This window comes from Fukomys damarensis, unplaced genomic scaffold, assembly GCF_012274545.1.
Source record: "Fukomys damarensis isolate Sample0158 unplaced genomic scaffold, DMR_v1.0_HiC HiC_scaffold_33, whole genome shotgun sequence".
NCBI lineage: Eukaryota > Metazoa > Chordata > Mammalia > Rodentia > Bathyergidae > Fukomys > Fukomys damarensis.
Window position 1 is genome coordinate 30571248 of NW_022900945.1, and position 14151 is coordinate 30585398.

The 14151-nt window shown below is 33.5% G+C and overlaps 1 protein-coding gene across 1 annotated transcript in view; it reads right to left on the reverse strand.

Moving 5' to 3' along the window:
• Dpyd (dihydropyrimidine dehydrogenase) overlaps positions 1-14151 on the reverse strand; it is an 826486-nt gene that overhangs the window by 479721 nt on the left and 332614 nt on the right. Inside the window, exon 12 of the mRNA XM_010639922.3 lies at positions 1841-2051. Within this exon, the coding sequence (XP_010638224.1) occupies positions 1841-2051 (211 nt within the window). The remainder of the gene's footprint in view (positions 1-1840; positions 2052-14151) is intronic.

Consider the following 14151-nt stretch of genomic DNA (forward strand, 5'->3'; position numbering starts at 1 on the left):
ATGTAGATGGACTAAGAGACGCATTAGCACTATGGAACACTGAGGCTGTCGCAGACCCCTCTGATGTGGGAAATAGCGCTTTATTCATGTAAACACCCAGGGGCCCTGGGAACACAGGTGACTCTATTTAAGGATGATTTCACCAATCAGTTTGTTATGTCATATCAGTGGGGACAAAAAAGCACAATGAAGAGCAGTATTTTCCCTGACTTCTCTCGACACAGGTAGCATAGTGCATATGAAGCACTGGAGGAAACTGACAACAGGGAATATATTCTGGAACTTATAAAGGTTTAAACTTATTTATATAATAATAAATGAGAATGCACTCATTTTAAGCTTATTTAGGTAAACATAATACTTCAAATTGTTTTCTTCATATTTTAAATGCTAGGTTAAATCAGTTACACACACACACACACACACACACACACACACACACAAGCTTAACAAAAGCTGTTTAATGTGATTTGACCCATAGCTACTTAGGTTTGTTTAGGAAAAGATGCAACTTTCTTAATATTAGGATTGTCAATTATGAAAGATAAATTCAGGTAGCTAAATTGTTTTTGATAGGTAAATCATAAACAGAATTGCTAGTAAACATGATGCAACACTTTATTCAATTTTTGTTTATGTGCAGAATATTGAAAACAATGTATTTTGTTAATTGAATACAATTTACACACTATCCTTTTTTCTTTCTGAACTCAGTTAATGAATAAACAAACCATTTATGTCTGTCTAAATATCATATAAACATCTATATGAAAAGTGACAAATTCAAGCCATCATCTAGGTATCTGAAAACATTTATCTTAATGATATTAAACATCTTGGTATTTTCAAATATCAAGATGTTTGACGTCCTGCAGATAAAATGTCCTGATAACTGGTTGAATTTTATGAATCTGTTGCATAAAAATATATGTTTGCATGAATGCACTGCTTCCTATTTCAGATACAACAAAAAATTTTGGCATGATATAGTACGAAATCATAGACAGGCATCCTTAGGTTTAGATTTTTTGTTGTTTTTATTGTACTTAGTGAAATTCTGAGTTGGAGAAATCACTTTTACTTCCCTTTTCAGAAAATAAAAGGGATAATTATCATTCCAAGGGTATGAATTAAAAGGTAAAGGATTTGGGAAAAAAAGATATCGAGGTACTTCAGCTTCCATCTACGGTGGCCCAAAAAGACACCATGTGCATGTGCATGTGCATGTGTGTGGGGTAAATCACAAAGTAATCTTAACAGATTGACTTGTCAATTGAAATGTTATAGAAAACATCTCCTATTCCACTTTAGTTTTAAACATTTTGTTTTTCCTTAGGATGTCCAGTTATGCCATCCAGATAAAATGACAGGAGTTTGAAATTTTTAATTTGATGATGATTGCAGAGATGGTTTGTCATGAGGACAGTAATAATTTAATTCAGTTTTCTGGCTATTTATTAGGTCAAAATTTGTCTGCATCATTCAAGACTGGCTACCTGAGCCTTTCCACTACATTTTCTTATACTAGTATAATTGAAGACAAAGCCATTCTCATACAGTAAATAAGACAAACAGTATTATAAAATAGAATACATATTTTGGAGATCAGCTTAAAAGAAAGATTCATTTTTTGTTCAGTTTTCACCACTTTAAAAATAATTCTGTATACTTACTATATACCATTTCTAAGCCTTTTAAATCAAGATTGTTTGCACTCCATACTAGAAAGGTAAAATGAATTCTAACGTGAAAAACAATTACCTGAATCCTGGAAACAATTATTGAACTAAAATAACAGAACACTGAATAACAGAGCAGTGTTAGCCCAAGAGCACTGTACCTGTAGGATCACTCAAAACTGAACCAAAGGCACTGATGACCACGTCAGCTTTCAGGCGGACTATCTGATCTTCATCTTCATTCCATTTTCCAGTTTCATCTTGCTCTGTCCGAATAAATTGCATTGCAACAATTCTCCCACCTTTTACTATAACCTTCTTTGGGGCTAGGAAAGGCAAAAATTCACACCGTTCTTCTTTAGCCAGCTCCATCTAAACAAAGCAGAAAAAAATTAAAATATTTCTATTCCATACATTATTTGATTTTTAATTCCACTGTCATGCTAACACATGTGGAAATCAACATGAAATTTATCTTTAACCAAAGTTGAGTTCAAGTTATCGGCTTTTTGTAAATTTCTGTAAATTCAATTGTAAATTAATGAATTCAGAGGATCTTGAGTTGAAACTGTGACATGGAAGTTTATAGATCATTGCATCCTATTTGTCAAGTTTTAGGTACTGCATGCCCTCCACATTGAGATGTGTGAGATTTTAGCCTAGTCTCTTTATGAATTTATTTCTGTAGATTAAGCTCCATTTTTAATCAAACTGCATATAAAAATAAATAGTTTTGTTTATTAACAGTGTTTGTATATCTAAGTTGGAAAAAAGTCAATAAAGTGGGTGAGCCAATCTGTCCAAGTACATGATTAGAACAGAAGGTAGGAGAACAAGCTAAAGAAACTTTGTGAAACCAAAACATAAAAATTACATACTTTCTGCTATAAAAGTACAGAATTATAATTATAAATGAAAATTTGAAGAAAGAGAAACAAGCACACTCCTCCTAACAAATTTCTGCTTCCTTCCCATCTCTTCTATAGTATTTCTTTCTTCCATAAAACAGGGATACCCTGATTTTCACACCCACAAAAGAATGATTTACACACAATGTCAAGATTTATTTATCTGATCGTTTTGCACTCATTGTTTTTGGGAAAACCCAGGCTTCTATCAGTATAATCTGAACTAGTATTTTGAGTATTCTTTTTATAAAAAAAAAAATAATGGCCTATTGAAGAGGTCTTTCTGGGTCTGTGGAAGCCAGTTGGATGCTCAGGAGGCCCTTAGAGGAGAGGAGTGGAAAAAGTTATATTAAGAATTACCTGAGGTAAATTAAGATGGAAATACCGAGACATAAAGAAACTTATGTGATGTTGGACTTATCTGTGTCTTATCTCTCAGCAAATGATCCCTTCTTAGGTACACATCAGGGTTTGGTAAAATAGACTGGATGGGCCCAATATGAGGTTTTCAAATTATATGGATTTGGGAGAGTGATTAGGTTTTTCATGTCTAACGAGTTCCTAGTTGTGCAATGCTCCTGGTCCATCAGTGATACAATGTGAACCAGTTTTCTTAGACTACAACTGATTATAGTTTCCAATAGCTTATAGCATGCTTTCTTTATGCCAAAAATGTTTCCCCAAAGGTGTACAGTATATAAACAGATTTGTGGTATATCTATAGTATTAAAATTATAAGGGAGGGTATAATTAGGAAAAACAATTCCAAAATCAACAAAGGCTGCTATGTGAGTAGAGACTGTAAAACACACAATTTGGAAACTCCAGTCCGCACTACATATCAACTTGAAGCAATTCAGCCTGTATCTCATTTAGGCTTTTAAAAAATATTTCCTTTAAAGATTTAACAATTGGGCTACATACAGAGTTATTCTACATTGCTTCTCTTTTCAATATTAAATTAACAGATTAATGACAGCAAGAATGCTGAATATGCGGGGTAATGTGGAAGTAAAATATAGAAAACAGAGTATCTGAAAAAGCTCACTATGTAAACATACAGATTAGATGTGAGTGGAATTAAATCAGGTTTTTAAACCTGCTTTTACTAACTGAGGTAAGTTCCTTGTACATAAAGTGGGGATAACAGCACCTAATTAAATTACTATGTGACGCTACTTAAAACAATTCAGAAATGTAAAATGCCTAAAATAGATCTTAGCCCAAAGAAATCACAAATAAAAGCTAGTTATTCATAGTTGCTATTCTCTGAATTCTTTTTCTCAGTCATTCTCAAAGTATTTAATACCACTTAGCAACACGAATGTGATTTCTGGAGAAAAGAGGCCCAGTAACATGGGTCAAAAAATTAAAGGAAAAAGACAAACCTTAGACACTTTTGAATTCCTATTTTAAAATCTACGGTATTTGAAAGGCAAACCATTACTTAAATGATTTAAACTACAAAATAAATATGGTACCAATATGTAAGATAAGTTTTCTCTGTATCATTTTTTTCACATATCAGTAATGCAGCACTTATAACTACTCGTCAACATAAACAAGTTTATTGTGTTTCAAAAATGTCAAGTGATGCTAAATCTTGATGATAATGCCACACTTGATTGAATAACAATGCCAAATGTTTATGGTTTGAATAAATCAATACACCATGTGTATTTATAACAGTACTATTTTCTGTGGAAGATACAAGTAAAATACAGAACTATGCTGCACATTTGCCATTGTGTGTGTTACAGATCTAAGATCTATATTGTGTTATTCTACCTTTCTTATCTATTAATACTTAGCACTTATTATTATACACAGAAAATCTCACACATTTTGGTCCATTTGGTATAAATTTGGAAAGAAAAGTTAGACACTAATAACTAAAACTATAAAGTAAAAATTATCACAGATTTGATGCCTGAAAATGTTCCTAACATGGGTTTTGTCTATTGAGGTATTGAAATGCTTGCACATAAAGAAATTGGGTTTTAATATATGTGCAGTTTACACTGCATTTTTCTAATGCACCAAGGCTGATAAGTTTTATTTAAATATGAACTTTCCTGCAACTATCTGACAGTACATAGAAGCAGAGCCTTATGAGCACTGGTCCAACACAGATTATTCTGAATCTTTGCTTTAGTAACTTTAGAATGCTCACTGCTCTCTGAAAGATATAGAATTAGCCCATATAAAGTGCACCACTTGCTACAGTCATTTTGGTATTAAATAAGTATAGTTTCCATTTTATGGAAGGAAGGGGATATGTGCAAAGGACTTAAAGACATTATTTGAACACATATTTATTGGAAAGTATTAATATTATATTGAGAAAACAGATACGAAGATCATGATAAGATTACTTTAGGCAACAGAAAAAATTAGGATAACAAGAATTCAGGACAAGTGAAGAAAACTGTAAGGTGAAATATTCTTTGAATATTTCTTTGTGTACTACACAGAAGTTAATTTTCAATATTTAATAGGTATAACAAGAAAAGTAAATTATAACAAATATTGATAAAGGTATTCTTTTAAGTGCTTTACATATAACTTCTCTTCACATAGAAGATGAATTGTAACACTTAAATATTACTTATAGCAAAAATATTAAACTTTAAACAAACTTTGTGTTCTGTTGTGATACAAAAGTCCATCATGAAACTGGGCACAGTCAGATCAGAATTTAACCCCAAGCTACAGGTACTCATCCATCTGCTAACGTGACTAAAATACCCGCATGTGAAGAAGCATTACAAACTGAGTTTCCTTAATCTAAAATTGCAAAATCAACATCTGGAAAATCCAAAACTTTTTGAGCACTGGCATGAGGCTTCAAGTGAAACATTCCACATATGACCTCATGTGACTAGTTGCAAGACATAAGCCCACTGAAATTTTTTTTTAATTTAACTTCATGTAGAGATACAAGCAACATAAATGAATTTCATGTATATACTTGGGTCACGTTGCTAAAATATCTCACTATGTATATGCAAATATGCCAAATTTTCAAAAATCCAAAATCTAAAACAAGATCCAAAATTTAAGTACTAAGCTCTTCAAATAAGGGGTACCCAACATGTATTTCTTTGGAGGGTGCTAGATATTAAATCCAGAGCCTTGCACATGCTAGGCAAGCTCTTTAACATTTAGCTATGGCCTCACCCCTTAAATTTTTATTTCAAGATGGGGTCTTTTTAAATTTCCCAGGTTAGCCTTGAACTTGCAATTCTTCTGCCTCAGCTTCCCAAGTAGCTGTAATTACAGGTATGTATAACCACACCTGGCTGCTGTATTTCCTTTTTCAGAAGTAAAGCAGAGGCTCAGAGAAGAAAAAGATACATAAAGAGATGACAAATTTAACTATAATCCTAAGTTGGCTAAAACCATATTCTGGGTTTCATTTTGGTGATGGGCATGAACTACAGTATGCAGTAAATCAAAGACTGAGATTTGATGATTCTGATTGCTGAAATCCAAGCACAGAGAAGTGAAATAGGAAAGGATTCAGATAAAGCTAAAAGAGAAAAAAAAGAGTTGGCTGGACAAAGGCTGTCAGCAGTGGGAAGAGGAAATTCAAGTTTCCCTGGGCAAGTTAAGTTCAAATGTACCCTAGAATGATGAATACAGTAATTAAGGCATAGATATACAAGCCTAATATTTAAAGGAGTTAATAGACTCCTTGAATCCAGAGGAAGAGTAACGTTGGAACAAAGAAAGTTCTAGTCCACAAATTAGACACTAGAAACACAGAACGCATTATCAAAAGGCAAAAACAGTTTCTTCGTTAAATAGTAAATGTCTTCACAATACTCTAAAGTATAGAAAATCTGTCTTATTAAACTTTGTATCCCTAATGTGCAGGAAAAAATTTGAAATAGTCAAAATTAATAAGTACAAGCAAATGAACTTTCAGACAAACTTCAAGTAAATAGAAATATATGCTGATCAATATGTAATACAAGGAACATTAAAATAGGGCAAAATCTATCCAACTTCTGTGTCTACCAAGATGACTAACATACAGTAGAACTTGAATAAATTTTTGTCTACCAATATGTATAATAACCAATTTTAAAAAATATAGGTTATTAAAATAATGACAGGACAATCAATTAATTATATACTGAATGAATTATCTGCTAAACACCCATACCAATGAAAGTAATGGGCATGTTACCTGGGCTGATCACAACTTTTTTTTTAATAGAGTCTTGTTAAATCATTAAATTGTCCATCTGGATTTCAACTTTGAATATACCAGATTTGGCCTCCCAGAATGTAGGGACTACAGATATGTGTCAACACACCTGGCCAAATAATCCTATGTTGACAGGTTAAAAAAAACACAAAAAAACAAAGGCCGGGTGTGGTGGCGCACACCTGTAATCCCATCACTCGGGAGACTGAGGCAGGAGTATCACTGTGATTTCGAGACCAGCCTGGGCTACATAGTGAGTTCCAGGTCAGTCTCAACTACACAGTGAGACCCTGTCTCAAAAAACCAAAATGAACAAATAACTCCCCCACAAAAAACTATTTTGCCTCCTTAGTTACAAGTTGCACTGCCATCATAAAATGATGTAACAGACTGATGAATGGTCTAACCACATGCAGAGAATCTTAATATTTCACTATTCAAATTAAGAAGCCCTTTGTGCTGAGTAAATGTTAGTGCCATCTCATATCTAAAATTTATCAGTGATCACTAACAATCATTAACTTGGTAAATTTGGTGTGTGAATGCTTTTGTTGATATATGTGTGTGTGTGTGTGTGTGTGTGTGTGTGTATGTTTTTTTTTTTTTTTTTTTTTTTTTTTTTTTTGGTACCGGAGATTGAACTCTGGTCCTTGTGCTTGCAAGGCAGGCCACCGAACTGCTGAGCTAAATCCCCGGCCCCTATATATCCTGTTCTTACAAGGGGAAACCAGTCCATAAAGCAGATATTCAGGCTTTTCTTATCTTTACGGTAATTATTTAAGAGAATAACATGGGAAGAAGCTATAAGTCTCCCTTTTTTAGGTTAAATAAATCAGTCTGTCACTTTATTTTTACATAGTATAAAGTGACAAAAACATTTCTTTTAGATTTGATTTTCTCCTCTATAGTCAAGAAAAATATATGGTTGATGACAAGTGAAATAAAAATAGTGTGCCATAGCATGCAATAATGATCATCATTTTAATGATTAACTTTATGTAATGTGATGATTTGGTCTGATTAATATTACAGGCATCATACTGTAGAAATTATGAAACAACTTAATTTACTATAATTAAAAGCATGATGTCAACTCATTTTTAGATTGCATGTAGGCAAAGTAAGCAGAGGTTATAAACTATAATGAGCAGAATTTAAAACCAGCATACATTAAATTCTAGAATAAATTCTAATATGCCAAAGTGTAAGAGGCAGTAAGAAGAAACAGTATTCTTTATAAAGGTTATCCTGTAGTAGCAGTACATTTAAAAATTAATACATTCTCTGAGAACGCAAAAGATTTTAAAAACTCTTTGGACTCAAAATTGTTGGGCAGTGTTTTTTTTGCCAGCGATAATCCTAAAAAATATTTCACCATGGTTATATTATTGGATATATTGGATTTAGCTCAGTGGTGCTGCCGCCTGCCTTGCAAGAGCAAGGTCCCGAGTTTGATCCCCGGTACCAAAAAAAGAAAAAAAAAAGATTATTGGATATATTACAAATTTTTATAGGTACATAGTGCCATCCATGCACAAATTTAAGCAAATATTTATCATGTACTTATTGTGTACAAAAATGATATTAGGTATTATAGTTATTTTTTAAAATCCTACCTTAAAAAAAACCGATGCAAAGGCAGGAAATCAGAAATTATGTTCATTATGATAAAATATAACAAAAATCTTCACTTAACCAAACTTTAGTTGGATTCCCGAAACTTCTCTTAGTCCCACCTGTGTACTTCATTTAGCAGGAAACATGCTAAAGGAGTTTAGGGAGAATCTCCTACTCTCGATATCTGTCGGATCAGCTTCAGTATCTGAATGGTTTCCTCATTTCCTACAAAATCCCCCAGGTGACGACTGGTTGGTCTGACCTGTCTTCAGAAAGAATTCTATTGGGTAAATTTAACCAATGCACTTAATCCTTTTGCCTATTTTTTGTAATTTCTAATTCATTGATTCCAACAATAATCTTAGTTATTAATTCCTACTTGTCCATGGTGTGCTGGGAATTATACTCTTAACCATAAGCTATCAAGGGTGAGCAGCTATTAAGGGGGTAAAGCGTTGTTCAATGAAGTACTACTCAGCCATAAAGAAGAATGAACTATTCATTTGTAAGAAAATGGGGACACCTTCAGTCAATTAATGTTAAGTGAAATAAATCAGGAAAACAAGCTCACATAATTTGCTTTATATCAGAAACCCAAACTATAAATAAATTTAAAAGCACAAGAAAAGATAATAGAAAACACAGAGAAAGAATGTTTGCAAAAGTGCAAGGGACCAAGAGATGGGTGGAAGGGAAGGGAAAGGAATACAAAACAGAATTACTGTATTACATGACTATATAATCATTGCATACTGCAAACATATACTAATAAAATATTTTTCTTTTAAAGAAAGAGTGAAGTCCTTACAAGCACAATGTCTTGAGTTCAATCCCTGGTACTAAAGTAAAAAAAAGAAAGCATGAAGACTTCTTGATTAAAAAAAAAAAGCTCTGGTAGGGAATCTGTTTCCTCCTTTTGAAGAAGAAAAGTGTGTGGAGAAAGTAAAGAATGAATGTGACTTAGTTAAATCTCCTTTTGCTGAAAGCCATTGGCCTTTGTAAGTAGGACAGACCTTACCTATGGGATACTTTGGCAGCATAAAACTGGCAATTTAGGATTGCAATGGCAAAACAACTAGAAAACTAAAGGCAAGGAGTTCTGCCAAGAACCCTGTAGATTATGTTACTGAGTATAAACTGGAAATCTTTCATAATTGAAACAGCTTTCTCTGTATGAGTAATGGAGCTATGTTTAGAGACCACACATTAATCTAAGCTAGAGAAAACGCTGACACAAGATGAGACCTGTTGGTGGTCTTGCACTTTCTTTGGTTTAGTTATAGTTTACGTTTACGTTTATCCTTTAAATTATTAATAAAATTTGAACCAAAGTGCTTTCTCTAATTTATAAGTTTGGTTTAAGAATACTAAACAGTTTTTAAAATATTTCATAATATTTAGTATACACATTCACAGTGAGTAGTAGAATGAATAACAATTATGACATCTTAATAGTCCACGGAAGATACAAGCCAAATGTGTGATGTTCTTTTAACTGGGCGGGGGGGAGGATGAAATCAGTACCTGGTATGGACTTATCAGTTTTACTCTTGGTCACTTTCACTTTAAATTGTTTAAAATTGCAGAATATTGAACATAAAGAAACATTTCTGCGAGTGAGAGCTGTGCTACATACGGTGTAAATACAGTTGTTCCCTACTGTTTCCTGGCTAACTTGATGGTGATACTGTTGAGCTGCACTTAGATATGCATGGGAACGGATACCTCAGAGTCTTCAAAATGCATCCTCTGAACAGCTCTCACAAAATACAACTCTTCCAACAAGAAAAGAATATTTTAAAACATTTTTCATTTTTGAGGCTTCACATTTTCTCACCCGAACCAGCTCTTAGTCCTCATCTAGTCAGGTGATCCTGACTGCCACTGGGATATCTCACACGACGCATTGGTGTCTTGGTATCATAAACTCAATTCTAAAATGCCTGCATATACACATTCCATACAAATCAGCATCCTGTTTACTTCTGCAACCTAAAAATCTTTTCCGACTTTAATACCTGTTGATTATTATTATTTTTTTACTTTTTAATATATTGCTGACTGGTATATTCTTTTTTGTTCTGTCTTTAGTTCTCAACTATGCTTTAAGAGACTAGAGATCAAGGCAATTATTTTTTTCAATCCACATTTAATATTAATTTGACATTATAATGGGATAAAATGGCAATTTTAACAGCTAAATTTAAAAAATATTTATGCAAAAGTTATCAGAAATACATTTGAGGTGACATATGTTATATATTTTAAATATTTCCTATTCAAATCTTCCTACAAGATTTTCAATGCCCACACTATGTTTGTTTATTCAACATATGCTTCTGAACTGCGGCACTAAATCAGAGATCATTGTAAACTTTGAATCAGGTAACAACTAGAAAGAGTCAGTCCACTGAGGAACCTTGGACTTTAATCTGTGGGATGAGTACAATGTAATAACTACCTTATGTGATAAATACTATAGTAGCAGGAAGCATAAAAGCCATAAAATCTCAAAAGTGAGATTTAATTCAACAGGAACAAAGGAATCCCTCAAAGAGAAAATGACACTTTGAGCAGACCTTGAAGATTCACCTTTTGAAAGAAAACAAGTTACTTTTTAAAAAATGCATTATTTTTATGTTAATTCATGCCTGTTTTCTTTCTTTTTATTTTTTGTATGGTATACATGGAACAACACATATATTTAATAAATTATAATGAGTGTATTTAATAAATTTCTTTTTAAATTTTTGATTTTTTGGGCAAGAAAAGAAGATATTGGAGAGCTGAAATGAATTCTAAAGCAGGGAGCAAAGCATCTAAAGTCCACATACAAGTTAATACACAGCAGTGACAATCATCATTATCTACTAAGGCTTGACATAGCGACACAAACATATATATATACATACAAAAAAGAGAGAGAGAGAGAGAGAGAGAGAGAGAGAGAGAGAGAGTTTTATATAATAGGAAAGAAAATTAGCAAACCTTTTTAAAGGTATATAGTTTCAACTCTAAATATATTCTTCATCAGCATATGCAACAAACCCCCAAAAATTATGAATTAGTTTTAATAAATTTTAAAGCACACACTCTTTAATGGACACAACTTTATTGGCTCCTAGCCTATTTGCAGTCTTGTTTTCCCCCAGTCACTATGTGAATTATCACATGTGCTACAGAATTCTGACAACTTCACCTGTCAGTTTCCTTAGTATCTGTGTTTGAATCGTACAGAGTTTAACTCATCAATTAACTGGGAGTATACTAATTGCAAGTTGTTTCAAGTGTGATATTTATAGATACTGCTAAAGTGTTCAGAATAGAGTTGTCATTCCATGAAAGGCTAGAGATATCCTTGTTAAATTGTGTATCATTCACACACATTTCTCTGGAATGAAAAACATAAAACTTGGAAAATAGAAGAAATCTTAAGAACCATTTAATTATAACACAAGTTTTATAGACTGGCATACTCAGAATAACAAATATACCTGAATTAAATGTTAAAACTTTCAGTCATTCCATTTTGACTATTTCATTCTATCTTTTCATAATATACTGAATTTTCACAACTTTCAAAAAGTTAAGCACATACAGATTCTTGGAATGCCATCACAAACTATGAAAGTTATACCTGTTAGAGGAGAATCAGAGAAGTCCCTAAGTACAGTTAGTTAACTGTTTTTGCCTGGGGGTAATTGTGTGCATTTATTTATTTTATTTTCAGTGCCACTCAGGTAGCCACACATACTAACATGTCTGTGATCACTTTCCATGAAGGAGAGCAACTCAAATGACATGCAGGTGCCAAATGCTGAAGAGCTGCTATAGGCATCACCCTTAGTTAGGAAAATGAAATTTGTCAGCTTATAGATGTTATTTTCTGCAAATAGTCCTAGACTCACGTTTCTCGTAATTAAGTAAAATCTAGGAAGCATCAATTACTTGTAAAAAATGTTTGTTTAGCGGGGGATTTAGCTCAGTGATGCTTCCTCTGCCTCACAAGTGCAAGGTCCTGAGTTTGATCCCCAGTACAAAAAAAAAAAAGCATGTTTAGACAGCAAGATAGAGTTGATAGAGGAGGCCTAGAAGTAATTCCACCACATGATCTATTATGGGATATGCTGCATGGTGCCAGAAGGGTTCTACGAAAAGGCACATTCTTTCACAGGGAAATGTATTATTTCAGTTACATTAACAGAAAAAGGAAATATTAACTAACAGACCAAACGATTTGGAATGTTTATTTATATAATTTAAATAATAAAGTTGCATTCATTATAAAGATAACTGATCCTATGAATATCTAAAATATATGTAAACAGGTATATCTAAGTTAAATGAGTTACCATACAAATATAGGAGAGCTCCAGGGAGTAACTAGAAACCCTACTAAAATACAGCAGAATTAAAAATCTATCATGTTTTTCTGCTGTACATAAATTGAATATGTGTACACCAGATTCCTAAAATATTCTTTGTGTAGAGGCTTTGCTATTAAAACTAGTTTTGTACTATATCCTTCTCAGTAATAATTAATGAGAACAACAAAGTTTTTCTTCATCCTTAGCTTTAAATTTATTAACTCAGGTGGGTCTGCTGAGTTCTGACCTTCCTGCCTCCTTTTAGGGATTCCCTATTGCCTAAAGCATTCTTACATTTCTATCTGATCTGTCAACAGCTTTTAATACCAGCATTTTGGGGGATTCTGTTATCCTGTGAAATTTAATCTCACTTATTTAAGCTTGCAGAAAGTACTGGAGGGAATTATTAACAGATTTTTCCCTCATCTTCTTAGAGGATAGTGCTGAATGATTGGCTGGTTTCCCTGAGGACCCACGGTTGAGAAGCACTAGTTTGTCAGTAGCATCCTATTTAACATGTGTGTGAGGCCACAAGGGAGCCTGGGAGACATTTGGAATCAGAGTTGCATCAAGATGTTGATGATGCCTCCCTATCTTCCTTTCATCAAACCTATATCCTTTAGCATTAATGCTTTCTTAACTAAGATGGAAAATGCCTCTGAACAGAACACTACTTAGGGCTCTAATTGGACAGCTTGAAGCTACGTTGATGATACATTAGAGCAGTGGACAAGCAGCTTCAACACCATCAGGGAACTTGTTAAAAATGCAAATTCTCCACAAGAGACCTAGAATAGCAAAAGCCATTATAGGCAACAGTCACATGGCACCAGGTGTAAACTAAGATGGAAAATGCCTCTGAACAGAACACTACTTAGGGCTCTAATTGGACAGCTTGAAGCTACGTTGATGATACATTAGAGCAGTGGACAAGCAGCTTCAACACCATCAGGGAACTTGTTAAAAATGCAAATTCTCCACAAGAGACCTAGAATAGCAAAAGCCATTATAGGCAACAGTCACATGGCACCAGGTGTAACAATTCCCAATTTGAAACACTACTACAAAGCCACTGTGATAAAATCAGCATGGTACTGGCAAAGAAATAGGCCTGAGGATCAATGGAACAGACTGGAAGACACAAAAACAAATGCAGATGTACTCAGCTACCTCATCTTCGACAAAGGAGCTCACCATCCTCAGTGGAGGAAAGATAGCCTCTTTAATAAATGGTGTTGGAAAAACTGGATATCAACCTGTCACAGATTAAAATTAGACCCTTATCTTTCGCCATGCACTAAATTAAAATCCAAATGGATTAAAGATCTAAATATTAAAACAGAAACATTAAACTTGCTGGAAAG